The following is a 22,104-nucleotide window of genomic DNA, read 5'->3' as shown; positions in this document are numbered from 1 at the left end:
AATGTTCAAGAAATCTGTTTATTATAACAAGGATTCTTGAGCTAGATGAAAACTGCAAAATTTTTTCAAAGAAGAACTTTCAATACATTCTCAAGAGTTCTTCGGTAGGAAACCTTTTTAATGTATACAAGGCATTACAGCAGACAAAAAGCTTTTACTTTAGTTGATAAATGTTTTGATGAACATAAATAGAAACAAAGTTGCATTATGCGAGGGTTATATATATTTCAAAAAAGAATTCCTGTAGAACTTTATGCATGAAAAGCTTCCTTCGAGCGCCCGGTTTCATGGCCGGGTGGGTTTTCATCCCCTACATTTTCATATCGTATATTTATCAAAATCTTTCCTTGTCTTTGCTCTATGGCAATTATTACTACCTGATATTATTCAAGTAATATTGCAAATACTATTCATTAATCATTCCTGGGTAATTTTGAAGCTGACCAATAGGCCTTTCCGATTTAGCTTTGAGGTTTGACTAGGAAATCTTGAAACTCACTATAACACCTGCATTTTAATGTCCCAATCATTGCGGAAAAAGAACACAATAAAAAATATTTTCCACCATGAATTGTACTTACAATCGTTATTTAATTTCAACAAAAAGCAGTAATACTGATTGCTGTTACCATGAACAAAGAACATTACCGGACACGAGACTTAATTCTGCTTTATAGCTTATTGCCATAAATCTATATTCGTGGGGATTTCCCGATAAACCAAATTGTATAATTTTATTGTCTTCTATCTTCCATTTTATGGAGCCTATGGATAATTAGTTCCTTCTTTTCTCTTAGCAATGTCAACGAATTGACTTAAGGTCCTCAATGCGGACATATCCAGTGAATCTTAATATGCTTTAGAAATACGCCGAACCGGACGGTAACGAACAAAACAAATACATGGTCCTGACTCCTTACTCCATTGACTGTCTCAATGCATATCTTCTAGATATGAAAAATGTCATAATGACATCCAATGCGAAAGACAGCATAAAATCTGAAGGTCACGATTGCATGATTCACAAAAGTTTCAAACTGAGCTAGAAATAAAACAGTATGTGATGAAACATATTCTGAGCATGGCTATCGTTAACAATTTTGACAGAATAAGAATTTCTTCTAAGACTGAAAACAGACACAAGCAACTAGAGTTTCATACCTTTGAACTTGTCCGTAGTTCTTCCAATTCTGCTGATAATAATTTCTTTTCTTCGTCAAGGTTTTGAATTTCCTACAGAAGACAAGGCAATTATGACACATCACTGGAACCTTTATCGATCGTTCGGTTTTGAAACAGAGTTTAAAAATTGTCCAAAAATACAGATAATTTAAAATTTGTGTAAAAATGAAAGCAGTCACTTTGTCGCCGTTTCAATATTTTCTAGCATTATATGACTGAAATACATCGATATTTAAGCGAGAGATATGTAATAGTTTTGTTGACAAAAACGTCATTCCAAAGAAAAGTACTGAGCCTTTTCAAAATAATTGACAGTCAAACGTACATATTAAATCTTTGCTTTAAAATGAAAAATTGAGAGAGAATCGAAAATCTTTTAAACGGTAAATTAGTTTTACAATACTTTCTCTATATTTATTTTTATTTAAATTTACTTTGGTTGACAAGCAATCGATAATACAATGTCACAACAGAGAACAATTCATTGGTTTGTTTTCAGCTTGTTTTCAGGTTTGTTTTATTCCAAGATAAAACAGCCTCACCATCTACGTTAATAAATTGACTTTTATTCCTACAATAAAGAAATTGAGGCACACTCACAGCTTCCAGTGAATGTGGTAAATTGTACATAACATCTCCAATAATATCTTTGGCTTTCTGTAAAGTGAGATAATCTCTATGAGTGGAAGATACATCAACTGAATCTGAGTTGACCTAAAGCTGCTAGATCTAGTTTTCGTTCGTTCGGTTTAGCGAATATGAAAGCGTACAACCAATTTTTTCAGTAAGAATGCCGGAAAGAAGTCTGAGAATCATAATCAAAGACTTGCTAGTCTGACATACTGTAGAAGTCACTAGGTTTGGTCACATGGAGAGAAAGCATAGCTTCTCAGTATCCAAAAAATGCCTTCGGAAGCTAGGTAGTAACAAATACAAAAACAAGATAGACTCTGAAAAACCACTCAGTATTGAATAAAAACCTCTCACAAAAGGAGATATTTTGGCCTAGGAAGGTTTGGATTTTGGAAGAAACTTCCGACAAAGCGTTGGGCTTTGATCTCAACATGAAATCCAGTTTTGCTGCCGGATTATTTTCTGGATAATAAAAAAAAGTAAAAATATTGGCAAGCATGAACGTACTAATTTGTAGACAAAAATTAACACTTACAGAGGCGCAGCTGAAAAAAAACTGCATACTTTCCTCTCTACAATACATATCCTAACAGGGAGCAAACGAATATCGCAGTCTAAATCGTTATTTCCCGAAAAACTATGAATAATTTAGAAAAATTACGATAACGGGAAAGTATTGTTTTGGCCTAGATTTAGCAAGCGAGTAATCGTGGTTTCCACAAAGTTGATTAAAAGTATGAAATCCATGAAATTAAAATGGTTGTCTGCAAAAAGCAACAATGCAGTAGCGTTTCGTCACAGTGTTGTCAACAAAGCTTAACAAACGCACTCAAATTTCATGAAACGTCTCCTGTAAGAATCAATCTTACATTCAGAGGTACTTTATTTTAAGAAAATCCCCCATGAATACGGAAAAATACCTTCTGGATACGAATTTCTTCGATTTGGTACTCAAGCTCTGCATTTGCTTTCTCCATTTCTTTCAAACGCTATTGACAATAAAAGTATCAGCGATGTAAATTTATGCAAAGAAATATAACCTTTAAAAGGCAACGAAATATTTGGTATGGATCAAAAAAGATTGTTAACAAAAATAATCTACAAACCGTTTTGACTTCCTCTAATTCTTCGACTTTCTTCCTCAACACTTCTAAATCATCCTCTGATAGCTCAGCTTTCTGGAAGTAAAAGAAAAGGTTTTACTCAGAGAAAAACAGTGTGCTCAGCACTGAAATCTTAATCCAAATTCTGATGAAAACTCTAACAGAGATGTTAAGGCTGCTTTCACATAAGGAATTGTGGGCCATTTGCAAAAAACCCATAACGAATTTCAGCAATAGCGAATTTACACAGGACCGTGTTGCATATCGAGATTACATTGCAAGCACATGATGTAAAGCGTGTCAATTTTACGTTTCTTCCTTTCGCACTTTGCACTCACATATAAGCGCTAATCACATACTTTTGATGTTTTTGCTTGAAATCGCAGCAAATATTCGAAGGTAATGAAGAGTTACTCTAAAAAACAATGGTTTTTAACTAAGTAGGTATGTACGTAACGGCCAGTTATGTAACAGCCTCATAGCGGAATTTCGACGAGCCTCTTATGCGATGCGTACTCATTTGGATTCATGCAAGCCGATTGATTGTAAGAGAGATTGAGATTGTAAGGAACTGTTCCCCACGGAGATATTTTCTTGACAATCAATTTTTACTGCGTCGTTTCTAACGGTTACTTTGTCAATGTAAACATTTTAGTACAGGGCCGGGAGTAAAAGCAGTCTAAGATTTTCATTCACGTTCAAACTGCTTTGAAACATACAGTGTACAGTTGCCATGGTACAGTAAATTTTCACTTTGGTTTGCTATTGTATTGAGGATCCAAATTTGAGTCTTTCCGGCAATTTCGCTTAAAGATATTGTCGAGTAGCTGCAGCAACTTTTTTTACAATAAAAAAATAATGCATTCAAAAAAGGTTCCTTTTCTACCAAAATGTATTTGACACTTCGCGAATTTATCGCGATACGTCAAGTCAGGAAAATGTCATGAAAAATCTAAGAAAGTTACGCATGATGAAAACGATTTGGTTCGCATTCTCTGATTTAATTCACTGAGAAATTGATTGCAAAACCAGCTGTAAATTCTGTCCTTATGAAATTAGATTATTGAATTAACATTTACGAAATTTTATCTGTAGCCAGATAACTAAATGGATACTATGAAATTGTTTTAGCACTCAAGTTTACCTTTTCATTTACATATCGATCGAGTTTCTGTTTTAGAAGGCTGTTTTTCATCTCCATGTCTGTAATTTTCTGTAAGATGAATGAATTCGTCAGCTGACCAATAACTAAAGCATATGATTTCCTTGTATGATATATCCAGTTCGACAATAAAGTGGAATCAAAGGAAGCAAAAAGTGGAAGAATCTCTGATTTTAACAGAATTTCGAGAAGAGCACTGCGTTAGCTCTTTTAATAGATTCTTGTTTACCAATATTTATAAAATTAAGGCATTCTTTTTCAAGTCTCTGATAAAATCCTGTATCAAACCAAATAAAGGGACTATCGTCGAATCGGTGAAATAAGGCTATATGATTGCTAAAATGGCGGTATAGCAGTGAAATGTTGCCTTCTTTGTTATTTCATTAGAAAAAAGAAAAGGAATAACAAATTTTGTCATGCCGTGCTATACGATGGGCCTACCAGCACGAAAATGCCCTTTTCAGTCGTTTCTTGTAGAACTAGGTTTTTCCAAAGAATGATAACAGCTAGGTTTTTCTCTAGTAGGATTCATTCGATGGAATGAAACAAGTTTTACTAGAATACAACAAGCTGGTGATCAAGATTAAACAATCCACTGTAGCAAATGTAATTGGTATCAAAGCTAGGAGATTACAAGGCAATAAGCCTATTAAAAAGAGACGACATATTTCGTGCTAAATCTTTGTGGCACCGTAGAGCTATTATGAATGCGTACCGACAATCTAGTTTTGCAAAGAGAATCTATATCGATTTGAGTGTGAAACGAAAAACAGCAAAAAGGTTTGTCATTTTAGACTCTCGTTGAATTCTTGCTGCTTAAAAATCAACTCATAAAGAGGGCGAGGGGGTTAGGCCCCTGTTCTCAAAAATGCATTTAACCTGACACGCTAACGTATTTTTTTCGAATCATTCATGTTATTATGTTAATGATACCTCAAATATTTTGAAAATAAAATTTCCAATATATTCATTAATATTCTTCCAATATACTGCTTGCCTTCTTGCTCATATCTTACTTGACATTTCAGCGAAAATTTGAGACAGTTGATATCAGGATTATACTTACGCAAAGATGTTCTCGTTTTATCATTAAAAAAACATTTTCAGTATACACTCATTTTTGATATCCAGATATTTATATAATTTATCGCTTTAGATATCTGTGTTATAACGCTGGCTTGATTCCACAAATATCAACAGTTAGAGCTGCATGCTTTGCATGATTGGAAAATTTTGAGAAATTTGGAATACGATTGTTATCAATTCGCGTCTCAGTACTTAAACTATAGGTTATCCAACATGATAAAAACTAGGGGGGGGGGCATCAACCCTGTAAACCTATGTCTTAAACGCTAGATATATAAAAACCGTGAACTCAAGCTGAACAAAGTTGCCTGTGGATACGAAAATCGTTCCTTGTAGTAGATATTAACGAATAAGTTGTTAAATTTGTAAGAGTTGAGTAAAAACCTGAAATTCTTACTCAATGCATTCCTAAATGCTGGCTTTTTGGATATTCAATAACAATTACAAAATAAAACATACCACAAACTGCAAGTATAGAATGCAATGTAACACATACTTGCAACGCCTTAGCCAATGCCACGACAGGGTCGTCTGCTACATGATTGCAGTCGTTTTCAATTTCTTCTGCTTCACCTATGAATAAAAACCCTATTCTCATGACCAAATGCGTGAGATTTTCATCTCATTTTTATGCAGTTAAGCGCATACAAATAGATAGGGAGGTTACCATCTCATCTTTTATTTAGTAAAGCGTATAAGAAAATTCAAAAGGATAGGTTACACATCTATCTTGCTGGCTTTTGTTATTAATCAACGATTAATACTTTACATTCTCTCCTTTTTTCGACATCCTTAGATCATAAGCACCTTTTAAAATCCAAGGCATCAGTGCTTTTTAAGTCATTACTCCTTTCAGCATCTTTGTGTTTTACCCTTGCTTCCCTGTTCCTTAAAGGACCCCCGCTAAAATTGTAAAAATTGATTTAAAAGGGCAAAGCCTTTTCCTTTCTCATCTTGAAGAAGGGACACTCATGTTTCCATTCTGGATAAGTTTTAACTGTTGGGCTGTTTATTTTGTCCGCAAATCTTAATCTAGCTGATCTAAAACCCCTCCATTCAGCCACGAAGGGCGACCTGTACGAGTAGAAAACTGGCGATTCCATCCATCGATGAATAACAGTATAACAGTGACTTCCCGAGAATGGCATCAAGTTAGATATAAGAATATTCTTATAAAAGTGAGTTTTTTGTCTTTTGCAAATAATTAACAATCCATTTTCATCTTAGCATGTCCGTATCACCAAAGTCCCTGTGACAGCAAAAATCGGCTGCTAAGGGTACCTTTAGTTAATTTGTACCTTCTTAAATGAGAAAATATACGGCTATTTTGCTGTTCTCCAAAAATCTATTCTCCGTTAGAATGCAACCAGGAATGACTGATAGAACATAAGGCAGCACAAAATATCATTAATGGTTCATCTGTCTAAAGCGTCTGCAGATACATAAGTGATAAAGAAGGGGGATACATTATGAAAGAGAAAGATGCAAAGAAAAGTCATGGCACCTCTTTGATACCTAGGTTATGTTTGGGGTTTTGCAAACTAAAAATTAGGCAGAAAGGACGATATAAAATGTAGGCTGAAGGCTGAAGAAATTAGGAAGAAAGAACAATATAGTAAAAAGTGAGTCAGTTAGCCTTATCATCCAGCATCTTTGTTTGCTGATTGTTGAGTTGAAACGGGGAATTACAATCTTATGATTGTTCTGGTTTAAAAGTCGGTCAAAATTTGGCTCAATAGCTTGACATGCCCAGCATGTTAAAATATAAAGTCCTCCTAAAATACCATAGGGTTAATTATATCCGTTAATTTTCACTCTGGAGTATTCTTGTCAAGCCCATATAGTTAGTTGTTCACATACCCTTCTTAGAGAGTCAGGCGTATATGTTGCTGGCCCATCGTCCAGCAACATATACCAATGACCAAAGATGGTCAAACACAGCCTTGACGTCTCAATACAACGACAATGATCATAGAATTCATGAACAATAACTTTCTGCTATAAAACAGTTAGTAACCAACCGTCAAAAGCTTCGTCTGTTGATATCAACTTTTGCTCTTCTGATTTGCTCTTTTCGGCCCGTAGCATGGCAAGTTCGTTGTCCTTAAGGAGAAAAAGAGAAAGTTAGCAGTTTTACATATATCGTAGCAAACCCGCCAGGGAGATGAATTTTAAGCCTTTTGCCGACTGAAATTTCTGAGAAATAATTGAGTTTTTTGAGACTTGGCATGAATAATTCAAGGAATTTAACAAAAGCTGACTAATGCAATTAACAGAATTAGAGAACGAATACAATCTTCTTCATATTTAAGTAACTTGCCAGATATTTAACGAAAAATACAGCTTTTCAGAGTCTGTCATATAGTGCTTGATGCCGTGTTTTGGTTTTGCAACTTCCAGTTTCAGACTTAATGTAATCACCAGGTTAATGGGCCAGCTTTCGAACACGAATAAAGCAAATTCTACACATAACCAATATTCTTCAGCGTTTTACATTTAACAATTAATTCATTTTCTCAGAGCTTTTCAAAGGCTCTGTATATTGATAAATCAGGATATTTTCTTGATTTGAGAAACTGCAAATCAAAAATGTACTTTTAGCAGCCATGTAGCAAAGGATACAGAGCCCTTTTGAAACATAAATTCTCATTATGAAATTATCTCACCAAACTTTGACGTTCAAGTCAGTAATAACAATATTTTCAGGACTTATAATTCAAGGTTCATTAAAGTAGTATAAAAATAATATACATAAACACAATCAAATTAAAAAGATGATTCTAAGACAGAGAGAAAGCAAATGGATTTTGGTGGAAAATAAGTCACAATCTGAAAATCCTTGGAATATGCATTACATGCCTTTTAGCTGTTTTTATCGGTTTAAATAGTTGGAAAACTGCGAGGCCACGCACTCGAAGTTCTTTGAATGATGAACGTATCACTCAAAACAAATAATCATATCTAAATCTAATGACTTAGTTTTGAATATGGAAGGTCTTTGCATTGGTGGTTCAACTTTTTTTCAATGGTAACATGCGTAGTTTGAAGATAAAATAGACAATATTAGCGGAATACAACTTTCTTTTATGTATTGATTTTAGTTAGCTTGTTTTAAAACTTTCATCCAGATTGCCAGTAATTTTAATGTTCATTTTTGGAGTGTTTTTTCTTTGAATGTGATCATTCTACAAGCCAATGAGCGATGTAGAGACCAGACGCAACTAACGGATTATTAAGAAGATTAGCGCAATAAGCCACAAATTGACAGTTTTGAAATTCTTGGAAATAGTAAGTCGGCAAAATATTTCTGTGACAGAGCACAGGTTAAGCTGTAAAATAACATTAGAAGATATGATTGAATTAAATATACAATAAAACAAAATTTAATTCGATTTTACATGCGCTATAACTTTGGCTTCACTTCTTTGCTTTCAAAAATGTCACAATAGAATGACAAATAACGAAAGCCTTACGCTTTATCCTCTTATAGCGAATACGCTTAAAATTGAAGAGCAAATTCTAAAACCCTAAAAATGATAACCTCGTACCTTTTCGCCAATTTTCGTCTTTAGAGAGTTGTACTTTAATAGAATTAAAAAAAGATGTCAGATTTTGATAATTAAGATTGAAGACAGGAATGCCATAAACCAAGGCAGAACAATATAGGAATCTTGAAAAGCAAAGCGCTTGCAGTTATGCTCCTAGAGACTTAATTGCAGCAAAAATTATGAGTAACATTTGCACTGACAGGTCATTGAACAAAAGGTGAGGAATCGGCAAAATACAGAATTCGTAAGTGCGACGTGTCAAAAATTCATTTGATATAAGTTTTTTAATTTTGACCACATAATCTAAAAGAACACAACGAAATACTTCTAAATAAGCAAAAGCAGTTAAATGTGTCAAAAACTAGGTGAGCTATGGGCGATAAAAGATGTAAGTTCGCTAACGGATTGGTCTTATTTTAGCTCTGTTCATAAAATTATGAACGCTTGACCAATTCACTGATGAGGAGCTATAAGTGGTCGAAAAAACCTTGTGCAGGCAGCGTTCCTTCAATAAAGCAAAGTTAAGCAGCTCTGTATCAATCTGCGGAGGCGCTTTATATGAAAACTTCTGGTGAAATATGGGTAATTATCATGATTGAAAATCTTCTTAAGCTAGGATCATTATTATTCACATTTATATGTGAAATTAATCATTGTTCAAAGCAAAAAACGAAAGCAATTTAAACAGTTCTTTGGTTTTCACAATTAAAAAGAAAACAAAAAACCAAATTTTTGTTGGAAGGGAAAGCTGTGAATCTTAATAGAATTTTATATCAAATTCATGGTTCTATTTGCTGCGGCAAATAAAATATTTAAGGTACCTTTCCTTCTAGGTCGCTCACTCTTTTCAGAAGACGCTGCTCACTGGATTCGTAAGAGCGAAGTTCCTATACAAAGAAATATTTTAAGACATAAACGAAGGCCAAGTAATAGTTACCAAGAAATCTGCTAGAAATTGATGCTCTAACAAATAAGACCTAACGAAAAACACTTCAAATTATGCACTTTAAATGCACTTTAAATTAACTGAGTCCTAACCCTCCCCTGGGCTGTAATATTTCATGTGAATCATTGAACCGAAAAAATGGAAAGTAGAGCATAGATGGCAGAACGGAAAACAAAAGAACGCTGTTATGCTGCTAAACCATTAAAACGATTTCCAAGCAAACGTTGAAAATTCAACGGAAAAGTTTTGACACAGATATCGGTTGTTAAAATAAATTACCTTTTCTTCTTTTTCAATGAAATCCATGGCTTTAATGACAGTATTCTTCTCTTTTCTTGAAAATACACTTTGCTAAAATCAAATCCACACCGAAATAGAAAGAAAAAAAGGAAATGAACCTCATTTTAGCCATAATCCTAATTTCACTGATTAACTAGTCTAGTCCAATAGATAATGGTGAAAAACAGATGAAAATGTTCTTTTTAAAAGACGCTATAATGTTTTAATTGATAACATTGCAGACTCCTTCATATACTGCGTACCAGAACCTCAGAAAGTCAAAGGAAGTAAGATAAGGGGAGCGCAGTTTTCCTCCCCTGTTCTCTGTGGCTCTCATGGCAACCTGCGTTACTTTTCATGCAATTGTTGATCAAGGTATTTCATTAAGAATATGTGGTTAATATTAACGGGGATATAGCAAACCTTGTTTATCTCCAATTCCTTCAATGCAATTCTTATTGAAACAGCATCAAAGTCAATTTCTTCAGATTCCTTGCGAAAAATTAAAAAATAAAATTACGAGATATGACCAATTGACGATTTCAGCTGACCAACTCTAAAGCTCATAAATACGGTGAATACGACCAAAGATGTAATTTGATGACAGTTCAGGATTAAAGCAATAGATTGACTGAAAAAAGGCAGAATAACCCTATTAAAGGGACAGCCTATAAGAAAAGTCATTAGAGGAAATATCAAAAAAGGGCATCATCCAAACGAAATTTTCCAAAGGTCACTGTAAAAAGAGGCTGTATACATATATTGGGAGGCACTCCAACAGAAATACTTCCTAATAAACAGTTTGAGTGACATATTTTCTATAAGTGACACCTGGTTCAAATTCAGTTTGTCATCATCAGTCAACTGCCAAGATTCGAATTCAGGAGATTTGGCCTAAAAGAGAAAGATGTTTGTCTTATACTTCTATGATCACTGGAAATCTCTTTTTCTAGTTAGCTTCTAATAAGGAACAATGATTCAAAAAACAGCCAACATGACAAAAATGTAGAGAAGATTGGCAATATATAAGCGTATAATCTCTATGTGGAAACATTTTACCAGCAGCGTCAGCTTGTGTAACATAATTCACAAAAGCTCTCAACAACTGACGAGAAAATTTCCTTTAATAATATTTACCCTTGTTTTTTCTTCTAATTCAGCGACTCTAAATTCAAGAAGGTCCCTTTGCTCCTCCACATCTGCCAGGTCCTACGGATGTAAAGCTATGCAAGCAAACATATTTGATTCTCATTTAGTTGTGTTACACGATTGGTGTGTTACTTTAATGCACTGATATGCTATATAGTGATATTAATCGGTATGCTAATAATACTGATGCTCTAAGATCTCATTATAACATTAAAAAGCTGGAGATATCGAGGACTAAGCATAAACAAATAGCCTTTGGTAGACTTTCAAAAAAGGAAGGAAATTGGGAGCAACAAAATCGTAATACCTACCTGAGACAAACGCTTTATTTCCAATGTCTTAGAGAGAGCTTCCGACTCAGCACCGATGAGCTAAAGATACAAGATGTTATTCATCAAGAGATTTATTTGGTTTTTTTTAAAGATTCACTGAATTAAAAATAAAATGGAGTATAGCATTGCCACTTATATCTATAACGATCATTGACTCCATATTTGATAGGAGTTTTAATAAACTGGTCTGCCAGCTCCAGTACCTTGCTGGTTTTCCAATCGTCTCTTTCAACAGTCAGTTCTGTCATGATTTGCTAGCATGCAATTGCAGTTTGATTTTCTATCTCTTGTTAAAAACAGCAGGTTAAAAGGAGAAGTATGCAAGATCTACCCAAGCAATCTCTCCAGTACAGTACGAACCTTTTCGTGGAGAACTTTGTTTGTATTTCTTAACCTTTCTCGTTCTTCCTTGAAATCATCTACAAATTTGCCAGGCCGCTGTAACTTCACCTTGGTATAGAGAAAGCAGCAGATAACGGCATGTTTTACACTTGAAAATAGAATTATTGCCTTGATAGGTTATACTAATAAATTCCTCTCTCGAAAAATCACCATAAGAGGCAGTGGCAGAGAACTCTTTAACCGGAAACATTTTCAGAAGACATAACACTGCCGAAAAATTATGTTTTGCAGCTTTTGATTTTGAAGTATTATAAATATTGCGTAAGGATAAATCACAATCTTTTGCATCCAGGAAAATAGCAAAAATATGAAATATATTCGTGCTTTGAAAAGCATGACATTGAAAGTTCAGAAAAAGGGTTTTATTTAATCTATAAAGATCATTGTTTACAACCCCCCCCCCTCCCCGCTAAAAAAATAATTTAAATCCGGGTAATATTTGCATGATAGTTCTTAATATCAGGTCTTGAACTCCACTTTGGGTATAAAGATTTTTGCAATAATTGTATCTATGGCGCAAACCTCTTGGGCATCTTTCTGAGCCTCTTCGAGCTGCCATTCTAGATCTTGGATTTTCGCTTGAGCAACAATCAGGTCTGACTGAATTGCGTCGATTTGCTGCAAAGAAGAAATTTTCGGTAGCAAAAATAGGAGTCATAATACAAACTGCAAACTTTGTTGGAAAGGCGATTTCCTCATAAACTGAAAAAAAGATAATGGATATTTCTTGACTTTCAGAAAGATGCCTATTCTCAATATCGTTACCCTTGTCAAGTTTCGTTGGAAATCCTGGTCATATAATGAAGATAAAACATCTTGTTATGTTTCAAAATTTCATACCAACCTGTAACTCTGCGTCATGTTATGAAAATAATTATTAAAAGAAAGAAAGCAGGTTTCAAGGACAACCTGCGGATTTAAATATCGAAAAGCATTCGTCAAGGGAAAATAGAAAACATTTTACTCCAATGGGAAAGAGATCTTATGACATGGCTCGAAGATTGCTTTTTCAGCCAAATAGTTTAAGGATGCCTGCTAGTTTTTATTACCATAGACGTTTTCATGAAACATACGGAGGTTACAAGACGATGCCGCAGGGGGGCATGGAAATACATAGCAACCCTGCGACCATAAAATTTAACAAAGCAATTCAACACTAAATACAAACCTAAATATTAACAACTACATAATACGAATAACAAATACATAAAGTAACCAAAAAACAATTTAAACAGGGCGGTCTAATGCTTTTCCGGACTCGGTGGCTATGGAGAAAGCTTTTTCTTGCTATAAGGTTTTTACGATTGATCATTTCAGACCTTTGTAGAAAAGTCAATATTGTGCAAAAAATCCATTTTCAACAAATTACATATACAGTTTACCCAATTAGAAGCGATCTGCATAGCTGAGGTGCTATTTAGGGGAATTAGCAAAAACCGAATATGTTCTGGTCTGTTCTGACGATTTTGTCTGAAGGTTGTCAGACGAAAAGCTTCAGTAGGCATTGAAATTTCTGTTTCCCTAAAAGCAAATTTATGATTCATTAAACTCAGCAGGTCAGAAAGCTAAGAATAAACAAGTTAAAATTTGTATTTTTATATGTATTAGCTAAAACAATTTCTTACCAGCTGAGTTCTTTCTGGATCTAGGTGACCACCAACCTGCTGCTGTAATAGCGCATATGCTCTTTCCATTTCCATTCTTTCTTTCATAAGTTGGTTGTAATTTTCATTTTCTACATGCTTTCTCCCATCGCTATCGAAGGATACCTAAAATTTGTCAATTGAGTTTGGTTATTTTGAAGTGGTTTCTAATAGATTAAATAATCAAAACTCAAGGAAGGTTGATTGATTAAAGCTCAATCTAATCAAGCATAATTTCAACTTGGGCGATCTATTTTTGCTTCATAGCAAAGTGATCTAGCAACAATATCCTCTACAGATTGCTAGCTGTGTATTTTGGCCCACATTACTCAAATCTACTGAAAGGATTAACCTACCTCGTCAGCATCCGTTACCACAATCCTACATATACTTCGCATTTCGCATTTTGAATTGAGGAAACTTAGGCCCGCAACACATACTCAGTTTATAATAACACAGGTTATAGGTTGGCGGTAAAATGTAAACACTTGACATTTGACTGAAAATAAAGCATTAGCTAATTGTTAGTAATGCTGTGTTAGCAAACAATCAAACAATAAGGCTATCTCTTGGTAAATATGACACATTCCTTTTTTTTGCTTTTTCACTCTCGAATGATAACAAAAGAGACTTTCTAAAGAATGCTGCCCAAGACACACGCGAGAAAAGTTGCTCTATTGAGTACCGAAATGGTGACGTCCCAAAAATCCTATAACCCTGTAAAACATTATGAAATCGGCCAAATCAGTTGAATTTGTTGGAAATTGGCTGAAAAATAGCCACATTAGCCAATTTTGTGAATTGAGAGTATTTTATGCTGTTCTTTCCAGGGTTGCCACTTTGGATTTTTCTAATCCAAATTCTACAAATTTGGATGTATATGAAAACTTGTTTGGCTTTGAAAATATGATATGGATTTTTTCGAAAATTTGGCTTTTTCAAGACTTATCTGAAAAATTCTCCAAATTGGCTGAATATTTGAATTTTTAAACAGCTGCTTCATTTATCATTTCTTTGACTTCAACTCCTCTGATCTAATGGAGCACCTTTTGGTTGATTCCTTCCTTTGAGAACATCAGGTTTCTTTTTTAGGGAAAAAATGAAGAGTGAAGTGTCATAAAAATTTTATCACTATAGCGTCCATTTTAAGTGTCATTGTTCTATAGCCTCGTTTTCATTTTTGACATATTTTGGATCTTTCACTGGCATGATTTGGCTTCGCATATTTTTAAGACCTGGTAATTCTTTCAGAGTATGTGATCAAAATTAAGAAATTCTAAAAATAGCTTTTTGATGATGTCACACTTCGGTACTCTATTGGAAAATTAGAGAACAGAAAGCATTGCTTGTCACAGAATGGAATAATTGTGTCGAAAGGAGCTTAAAAGAAGCAGAAATCTAGATTTTGATTTTAAATCAGAACTTGTAAAGAGTATATTTCACAGCTAAACAAAGAGGGTAAAATACATTTATAGTTAAACAAACAGTACAAGAATCAATCCACACAAATTTCCTTTATTGTCATTATATTAGATTTATCGATTGATTTGAGCAATCTAATAACACAAAGACTAGTCTGGATGATCAAAAAGACTTGATTTACCAAAAAACTTACTATTGTTATCTTGCTAGGGTTGATCAAAAGATTTTGGATGAAAGACAAGTGTCTTCTTAACTCAAATGCTGTTCATGATGTTGATACCCAAAACAACGTTATTTTGGTCTAAGGGTAAAAAAGCAGCCCCTCACAGCTTACATTCTTACTCATTAAATGATTCTGAGAATTATGCTTTCTTTGCACTCCATAAAAGTAATGGAGAAATCCCTTATAGTACAAGAGATTCCATTGAATTTTTGCATAGATAACTATTCGAAAAGTACTTCATGTAAAAATGCACAAATCACCTCAAGATCATTTCCATTGACATCATTTATGCTCTCAGAAGTTGTAGAGAAACCATCTTCTTCCATGGAAATACTCTCCAGACTGTCGGGTGAAGTTGATTTTCGTCCACGATCCTGCATGGCAATTGATAGTCTCAATAATTTGATATTAGAATAATAAATCTTGAGGAACATCACTTCTGTTTCCACAAACCATATCCCACTTGAGGATGTGGTCGATATTTCACTATAAAGTAAAAACAGCTAATAAATCGCTCTGGGAAATTTCATGCAACCTTGAATAACTACAATGCCTGCCAAAATTCTTGGAACACTGACGTCAGTTTTCAAGGTCAAAATCAATCATCCCTCTCTCCCCTGCAGAACAATTTTGGTTTACTATGAAACGGGTTAGGGTTTTAGAAAGCACTTTCTTTTGCACTTCTTTTATGATATTTCTCTAAATTATCAAAATTGTTTTAGGCAGAAGGAGGCGGAAGTAGTATTTTTTTTCGGGAAAAGAATTAAAGATATCAAATGCAACGCAAATTGCTGGGTGTTCCAAGTACTTTTGGCAGGTATTGTAGATCACCAATATGAGTTAATGACTTCAATCACGTAAGAAGCCTAAAAGAGCATTGGACGACAAAGAAAATTTAAGACAGATGAACCCAAAGCTTAACTTCTTTAGAAGTGCTATAGGCCCAATTCAATAGGTACAGGCCCTACATATGTTAAACAGTCTACAGGGCAGCTTCTTTCTTCATAGCTTTCTACCATGCTCAGAACATTAAAGCCAGGATTTTTTGTGTAAAAGTGGACAGCCAAATGGCGATTAAATCTATCGCAACATTTATGATATCAAATGATACCTTGCGGTTTCTCCTTGACTGTTTCTTTTGCATCCTCTCGCGAAGTACGCCGATACGACGATCTTTTTCCTGAAATAAAAACACTTACTCATTTTCTTTCAAGTACATACAATTTCGTGGCAAACTGCTCATTCCGCTATACTACACAGACTACGTAAACATTCTAGATAAGCCTTTTGTACAGAAAAACTTCAAAATGGAACAAAAAACAGAAACTTAACACATGGTATGAAAGTATACTTTTCGACAAAAAAACTCAACCTAGGTACAACATATGTTGAGTCCCAATCTCGAGCTGGGTTTTTTCTAAACCTGGTTTGAACCCACGTTTGACCAAATTACATTGGGTTGGGTTTAATGAATTGCGTTGGGTGAATCAAGGCAAAAAAACTATCGTGTAGGAATATCTACAGTCACATTGTCTGAGTAAAAACTTATTATTTTGCAAATGTGCTTCTGCTTTTTCTGTAATTTCGAAATTTAAGCAACAATTTCGTAGATATTTGCAACAATTTCATGAAAATCACTTATTAAATCTCGAGTGTTTTCGCTACTTTTATGAAACGACTCCAGAAAATGGCTCCGTGAGGGTGTGAGTAATAAGGGACTGGAACGAGAGTTATTGTTGCTCATATTAGAAACAAGAAACAAGATGGAGAGTTGAAGAAGAGATATAGGTTGGATAGGTAGCAGAAGAGGTAATAAAGTTAAGTAGGGGAATATCGAAGATAAAGAGGAACTGAATTATCGTTTTTATTTGCTTTCATTCTTGCATGCCTCGTTACAGCTCCAGTGGCCAACAGTGTGCATACTTCTTACACTTTGAATATAAAAACACTGTTTTTTGCATTATAAATCATAATGCAGGGATTACAATCATTTCAGCAAAATTCATAACCTGCTGGCAAAAAGGAGGTAAAATCAATGCTAAGTAAAACCAAGTTTCTTAGTTACAGTTACTAATGCATACAAAATTGTCTATTTGACACGTCGAATACTTACAACGGCCTGCTGTCGTAAATCATAAATAATCTGTAGCTGCTCCTGTACAGCCTCTTGTAGCGTTTCAATTTCTTCTTGCTAAGGGAGAAGTTATCAATTGATACGGTACAATAAATCAAGTTTGAAGCAGAAAGGCTTGAGAAAAAGCTAGAGAAATGCTTGTAAAAAAAACAGGGTCAGAATACAAACGATAGGGTTAGAGTTACGGATCAAGTGCTCAAAGATGAGAGCTTCATATAAATATCAAACTATTCTCTTATAGAATAAAGAATAAGGCTACATGTCAAAGTATACAATTAAAGAAAAAAACTCAAAAAAGATGAGCCAAAAAAATTTAATGAATTTGTGAATAAATAAAAACTCACTTGGTTTTCGATTTCATTTTTAACCTGAACTTTCGTTTTCAGCTTTGAGATTTCTTTGTCTTTTCTGTGAAAAACTTCATCATATGTCTTCAATTTGGCTTTCTTCTCAGAACAAACGAGAAAAATAAAAACATTTTCACCATTACAGTAAACAAGGATTTTAATACTACAATAACGATACAGATGCACCCTTTATTTCAGTGAATATTTTGATTCAAGGAAAGTAAAAAGCAAGAGAAGGTGTTTCAAAACCTGGAACAAAAAAGAGGGAGATTTGCTCTTTAGAATACTCAATGAGGAGGACATCTGGCATTTGCTGGAAATCAATTTGAAGCTTTATAAAACTGGATGCTACAATTGTAGGTTTGAAAAAATCTTGTTTATAGGGAAAATAAAGCATTGGTTTTGGAAATAAATTTGTTAACTTTTAGCTGAAGTGTGGAAATGAAAAAAATCCAATCAAAAAGCGTTGATTTACAACAAAACTCTTTAAAAAAGGATATTGAAATGATTTAAATTAACAAATATATGTCGTGAAACTATGAGTGTAATGATGGCTTCAAACATTTGCTACTGGGGCTGTAACATGCTTGTCCCAATTAAACCTCTCAGTTCGAGGCAATGAAATAGAATGAAACGAAACCAAATAAGCAAGAAATGAAATAAAAAATTGTATCCTTTCTCCTGCCTAAGCATTTTTTGATCTTACAGAAGATCTCCTTACCAAGGATAAAATCTCTTCCTGTTGCTCCACAAGTCTTGTCTCTTGACGCCGGTTCGTTTGCACCAGCTCCATGTTCTTTGCCCCTAATCTTTTCACCTTTTGTTCCGTCGGCTGTCTTTCATTTTTCATGTTCTCAATTTCATCTATCTACAATGAAATAACATTCACGTGTTCATCATAGAATTCGAAAAAATTGCCTAGACACAACGCAGTACCTATGGTTTGATTTGTCATTTCCTCGACACAACAAATCGCTGTTGTGTCTTAAGCTATCATATCAGGTCGAAAGCAATAATATTTCACTACACTTTGTACACCCAGCTATTTCCGATATTAAAAGTTACATTTGTTTTAAAGCTAGTTGAAAGATGCATAACCGTTACAAATTTCAGCATTTTTAGAATAATTTATGTGTGTTGGTAACAAATTTAACACGGTGATGTGAAAATGTTGCGGAGAAGGCAAGAAAACAGTGAACATGAAAGCGTAAAAACAACGATAAGATCAAAGCTATGTATCACTTAAAAGATTTGATATACCTTATTCCTGTGCACAAAATAGCACCTTGATCTCCGTTACAAAACTCTCCCTGTATCTCATGAATTGGGTTATCAGCTATCCGAAATATAGCAATCATAATTTGCCAGATCGGTTACAGCGCAAGAAACTCCAGATGAAAGATTCATCGCGAGATCCTCACGAGAAAATAGGCCGGTATCTAGGAACGCGCAGTCATAAAGTTTAATTGACGGGATTAAGTCCCTAGAGAAAGTGGTTGATAAAAGATTATATTTCCATTTTCCGCAAACAATGTTGACATTGTAAAGGGTAAAACGCAATCAAATCCCTCGAGGTTAGTAACTTAACGCGCCAGTGAATTAAAAGCAAAAGGGCAACCTCGCGAGAAACCCAGATAATGAGAGTTCACAACGTATTAGTTATAGCTGTTCAAGAGGATTACAGACGTTTTTAGGATGTTGTTACACGGCACTGGTTATCGATATATTTGTTAGAAAATTAAAAGGGTAAACAAGGGTGGTGACTGGGTGGTCATGACAAAATGCACGAAAAAGAAATCGAACGCTAAAAAGTCATCTCGGCAGTTCGAAATTGGAGATCCTTGGAATTTAAACACCACGAGAGCAATCATTTTTAAACAATAAATATCGTTCACCTTTACTTGTATTGATATCATGACCGTGGAAATTAATCACTTTGAGCATGTCAAGACTTCAATCTGGTTACAATTCAAATAAATGTTGAAACACTTTGCCAAACGATTTAAATCTTTAGACGAGTGAACATCTTTTATAAAGAAAATTAAGCAGAAACAATGAAACAATTTTAAATTCGATTTAAGGTTGCATCCAGAGTAAAAATCACCAGGTAGCTGCAATAACAAACTTGACTTTGATAACTGAAAAACCCTTGTACGCAGCACAATTGTAGGGAAACCCGCCCCTTAGCAAGGGCGTATGCAGTAGCTACTTACGATGCTGAAGACACGAAGAAATTCCTTGATATTGCAGATTCATTCTTCCGGATTGATTCCTTTAAAGTTTCGAGACTATTTTCCTCCCAAAAGCTGACTTTAATCGTTTTAGCAAAACGAAAGTCAGAATAAAGAAGAGTGGAGCACAATAAAAGTAACTCTGTCAAGGCGTGCAGGCACAAGAGAGAAAAGGTGCATGGTGTTAGAGTATAAGCAAAGTATTATCGTGTGATTTGTATCTTTTCTCTTTGCGTGGGATAAGGTTTGTTTAGGATTATACAAATAATGATACAAAGGAGGAATATATTAAACATCAATGATTATTTATGACCTTGAATTCCCGCCTTAACCTGCACAAGAACAAGAAAGAGTCCTAAACTAACATAGGCTTACATTCAGATTTTCTTCTCTAGTTGTTGACTCAAAATATAAGCTTATGTTGGAGACTGTCTCCTTGCTTCAATTCAACTTTATAAACGTAGAAACGATTTTCAGCTTATTGTAACATTACGTTTTGATAAATGATTAACTCAGAATACGGAATAGGGCAAATGATAGGGTACTTTCAGGAATATCAAAATAGGCCAAATAGAAAAGAAAGTTAATTTGATACCTGCTTTGAAAAATGATGCAACTACTGGAGTTCATTGCTTCATATAGTTTGCCTTAAAAGAAATCCCTAATAGCGAAATCATTAAAAGCCTGATTGGCTTTGAAAACCAATATCCAATCAGATCGATCCAAGCGGTCCACTTGTCAAAAAAATTTTACTCAGTCTGTGCTGGTAAAGAATGAATCTTCTTGTTACTTCATTTTTCTTAAAAGATTTAGTAGCCAGGCATATCATTTCGTTCATTTGGTTCAAACCTTGAAATGGCTGAGAAATGTCTGTAAAATGGCTGTGTCTCGGAGAGGGGGGGGGGGTACCTTAACATGTTTCAAGGTACGGGGACGTGCCATTATTTAGGGGTACCTTTCTTCTGAAAAGTGCGGAATTATCGGTATCAGTTTTTGAAATTTGTGCGGAACTATGGGTACCATTTAAAGAAACATGCATGCAATATTAGGAGGGAGATTTAGCATTAACAAAATGAATGTCCAGTTAGAAATAAAAGTATGAAATATGTGTAATATTGAGATTTTGGGGCATAGGACATGCTAAATTTGGTTGATGATTTTCTATGTGCTTTAAAAGTTTCATTTGCTCTGCAGAATTATGGGTATAGTTTTCATCATGTTTGCGGAATTATGGGTCACTTTTTTTCAGACATTTGCAGGATTATGGGTCCAAAATTTTAATCAAAATGGCACGTCCCCGCCAAAGTAAGGCATAGTTTACCCCACCCCCCTACCCCCCGAGGGCTGTTTAACAAGCAGGGTTTAAACAGACGTTGGTAAAAAGCCCAGAAAGTGCTGGTTCTTATTCCGGACAAATTTCTCAAGTAATGGATATCTCTGCCCAGAAAACAGAGAAAACAAGGCGTGGTTTGGGCGTTGTACTTAAATTTCCCTTGTATTCTTTTGCATTAGACTTCAACCATAGGACCACAATGTTTCCCTTGCTTTGCAGTTTACGTTGAATCCAGTTTTAAAAAAGGATAATTAAAACCCCTTCACTTCCTTATCATATCACTTATCGTATACGTAAAATATATTGAATTTGGATGACGTAAAGAAGGAAGCATAAAATGTACCAGTTGTTGATTCCGCTCTGCCAGCTGTTGGTTGGATTCATCTAGTCTGCGGATGAGTGACGTCATTTCCAGAACTTTGCGTTGCAGCACTTTTTCTGGGCTATTATGTGCCTTGGAGAGCTACAAGATAGAAACATCTAAGTGAAACCATAATTTGAAAAAGTATTCTTTTTTGATGAATTTCCATAAATTTAGGCAATGCCATTACCAAAGTATCAAAATGTATTAACTATGGTTTTGGTATCAAATTTATCCATTTTCTCAACCTCCTTCTGAAAAATCTTGGTTTACTAAAACTTGTATTACTGTTCTGTATGGATAGTAAGATATCATAAACAGTGCTTTTTTGCTGCCTAACTACCTCGTCAGTCAGTTTTCTTGTTATAAGAAAATAACAGATGAATTTTAAAAGGGAAAGATGGTACAAAAAGAGCTGAACCGTCAAGTTTAGGGGTAAACAAAAGTTGACTACAACTTTTTGTTTTGCCAGGGCTTTAGGTGCTGTGAGGAGATTTTGGCGGGATATTGATTTTGCAAGTAAAATGCTTCAGGGGGGGGGGGGGGGGTGGGTGTAGAGGTTGGTCTAAAACAAATAACATACAAGAT

The 22,104-nt window shown here is 34.7% G+C and overlaps 1 protein-coding gene across 6 annotated transcripts in view; it reads right to left on the bottom strand.

The window, feature by feature from the left end:
- Positions 1 to 22,104, bottom strand: part of LOC135695965 (uncharacterized) — a 61,832-nt gene that overhangs the window by 33,144 nt on the left and 6,584 nt on the right. For 3 of the 6 annotated variants that reach the window (XM_065215201.2, XM_065215200.2, XM_065215199.2), the window contains exons 3-25: positions 21,499 to 21,618; positions 18,313 to 18,459; positions 17,589 to 17,690; positions 17,224 to 17,301; positions 16,222 to 16,290; positions 15,371 to 15,484; positions 13,448 to 13,591; positions 12,345 to 12,440; positions 11,781 to 11,870; positions 11,400 to 11,459; positions 11,077 to 11,148; positions 10,771 to 10,833; positions 10,363 to 10,431; positions 9,940 to 10,011; positions 9,536 to 9,601; positions 8,715 to 8,747; positions 7,188 to 7,269; positions 5,663 to 5,739; positions 4,063 to 4,131; positions 2,922 to 2,993; positions 2,736 to 2,804; positions 1,783 to 1,839; positions 1,162 to 1,233 (exon numbers count right to left, since the gene is read on the bottom strand). In XM_065215201.2, coding sequence (XP_065071273.2) covers positions 1,162 to 1,233; positions 1,783 to 1,839; positions 2,736 to 2,804; positions 2,922 to 2,993; positions 4,063 to 4,131; positions 5,663 to 5,739; positions 7,188 to 7,269; positions 8,715 to 8,747; positions 9,536 to 9,601; positions 9,940 to 10,011; positions 10,363 to 10,431; positions 10,771 to 10,833; positions 11,077 to 11,148; positions 11,400 to 11,459; positions 11,781 to 11,870; positions 12,345 to 12,440; positions 13,448 to 13,591; positions 15,371 to 15,484; positions 16,222 to 16,290; positions 17,224 to 17,301; positions 17,589 to 17,690; positions 18,313 to 18,459; positions 21,499 to 21,618 — 1,893 coding nt within the window. Of the gene's footprint in view, positions 1 to 1,161; positions 1,234 to 1,782; positions 1,840 to 2,735; positions 2,805 to 2,921; positions 2,994 to 4,062; positions 4,132 to 5,662; positions 5,740 to 7,187; positions 7,270 to 8,714; positions 8,748 to 9,535; positions 9,602 to 9,939; positions 10,012 to 10,362; positions 10,432 to 10,770; positions 10,834 to 11,076; positions 11,149 to 11,399; positions 11,460 to 11,780; positions 11,871 to 12,344; positions 12,441 to 13,447; positions 13,592 to 13,821; positions 15,340 to 15,370; positions 15,485 to 16,221; positions 16,291 to 17,223; positions 17,302 to 17,588; positions 17,691 to 18,312; positions 18,460 to 18,851; positions 19,745 to 19,804; positions 20,571 to 21,498; positions 21,619 to 22,104 lie in introns of those variants that run through there. The other 3 variants (XM_065215203.2, XM_065215202.2, XM_065215204.2) reach the window with 3 other exon arrangements.

This window comes from Rhopilema esculentum, chromosome 14 (assembly GCF_057945365.1).
Source record: "Rhopilema esculentum isolate cy_ngs chromosome 14, ASM5794536v1, whole genome shotgun sequence".
Lineage (NCBI taxonomy): Eukaryota > Metazoa > Cnidaria > Scyphozoa > Rhizostomeae > Rhizostomatidae > Rhopilema > Rhopilema esculentum.
This window is presented reverse-complemented; position numbering and strand designations above follow the sequence as displayed.